General features: G+C 35.0%; 1 protein-coding gene across 1 annotated transcript in view; it reads right to left on the bottom strand.

Moving 5' to 3' along the window:
• The window catches only part of DSC1 (desmocollin 1), a 35,595-nt gene that overhangs the window by 2,404 nt on the left and 31,136 nt on the right, over nt 1-2,055 (bottom strand). The window contains exons 10-11 of the mRNA XM_012656566.1: nt 918-1,130; nt 253-495 (exon numbers count right to left, since the gene is read on the bottom strand). Coding sequence (XP_012512020.1) covers nt 253-495; nt 918-1,130 — 456 coding nt within the window. The remainder of the gene's footprint in view (nt 1-252; nt 496-917; nt 1,131-2,055) is intronic.

Consider the following 2,055-nt stretch of genomic DNA (forward strand, 5'->3'; position numbering starts at 1 on the left):
GATTTACTTAATGTCTGACAGCCAATTATTGAACAACTCAGGCTACCACCTCTGAAACTTACTTTAATCTGCTGTTACTGATAAGTTTCTTCTATGATTCAAGACCCCAAGTCATAAAGTAAATCCAAAATTTTTAAAAGGACACATTTGCCAAAGGCTATAAATATCCTGATTATAAAGAACTGTCATTTAAAAAATATTAGATAAAACTTCACCTAACACATTCTAGATAATTATACTTAATATACTTACATAACAGCAATGCAGAACCCAACACCATGGCAAGAATAGCCCATCTTCCAAGTATTACATTGGATAGTTGAACATCTCTCTCACGTTTACCAGTCATTCTACACTCAGATGGAGTTGTACAGTCACATACTCTCACTGTTAACTCATGTTTTGCAGCTAAACCATGTCTGTCTTTTATTTGGATGGGCACATGATAATAGTCATAATCAAGATTTTGCCGTTGATGAAGAGTGGCAGTTTTACCTGGGAGGAAAAAAGAGAGAGAATATATATTGTTATGATCTTTCAACAGCAATATTATTCCTACTTGCTATTCTTCTGGGAAAAATTAATTTAGAATATTCTAATGGCTCATATTTCTTTCTTAAAAATAATTTTGATTTCTCAGAAAACCTGAAAAATAATTGATAATGCTGTATGCTCATATTAGATGTTACTCAAGGATTAACTTAAAATGGGCTTATGTTTTCTTAAAAGATATTCAGAACAAGAGTCTAAGCTTAACATAACCATATTAATTTTTTAAAAGCAACTGATTATCCTTTTATTAGGGTTAATAGTTTCCTAAAATGAATATGTATTTATTATGATAAACTAAAGTGAAAGTTAAGATGATAAACCATCTTGATTCCCTACAGATTACAAGATTTAGCATAATTACATACCGTCCTTTTCTTCTAGAGTCCATAGTTTCCTGGCAGAATTATCCAGAAGGAATTGAAAAGGTGGGCCATTTTCAGGCCCATCTAGATCTACAGGTTCCAGAACAGCAAAATCCTTATCTTGCTGGCAAATGGTCACTTCTTTTTCAATTTGTGGTGGGTGATCATTAGTATCTTCCAAATGAACTACTAATGTTCCAGTGCAAGATCGGCCAACTAAGATAAATTACAGATAGGTTATTTCTTCACTTAAAAATGTGTTTATATTCAACAATTTGTATAATACACGGTTGCCATCTGCTTTCTACTAGCTGTCTGAACTTGAATTTGCATATATGCTTCCTGGATCTCAGGCACCATTACTACAAAACAGTGACATGCCATTCTTCCTCGAAGATAGGGGGCGTGATCAGACGATCTCTTCAGGTGCTTTACAAAACTAAAAGGTGTGAGATCATTAGGAATGTCAGTACAGAATAACTTGTTGAAAATAAATTTGGTTTCTTACATCTTTCTTCATGAAGAGCATATATTCACCCTTAGAATCAACCACTGTCTCAGCTTCTTCTCCTTTTCCTCATGTACTTTTTGCTCAAACCTTACATAACTTCTCATTAAACCCACTAGGCACACTTCTTCCTGTCTGCTTTGGTATATTCTCTTGCCACTGCCAGGAATACTTTTCTCCTCTTCTTTGTCAGATAAAATCCTATTATCTTCAAGAATCCACTCAAATACCACCTCCTCATGAAACTTGTGACTTCTACAGACAACCGTAGCATATTCTACTGTTTCCTCAGAAGGTTTTGCTCATACCTTGGCTCACACACTTAACTTTGAACACGATAGTAACATAGTAACACAGTAAGTATTCCTCTTGGCAGCCTAGTGATCTCCCCAGTGTTTCCTGGCTGACTATAAATTAATATTAACACATTGCACATAATACAGTTACTATTTTTATACTTGAAAAAATTTAATTGAATAAGCCAGAAAAAAAGTTTGCACCCCCACCTTAATGCAATTAATACGTTGTTGTTGTTCTTTTTTTTTTAAGAGACGGGGTCTTGCTCTGTCACCCAGGCTGGAGTGCAGTGGCATGATCATAGCCCACTGTAACCTTGAACTCCTGGACTCAAGG

Source organism: Propithecus coquereli, unplaced genomic scaffold (genome assembly GCF_000956105.1).
Source record: "Propithecus coquereli isolate 6110/MARCELLA unplaced genomic scaffold, Pcoq_1.0 Scaffold51, whole genome shotgun sequence".
NCBI lineage: Eukaryota > Metazoa > Chordata > Mammalia > Primates > Indriidae > Propithecus > Propithecus coquereli.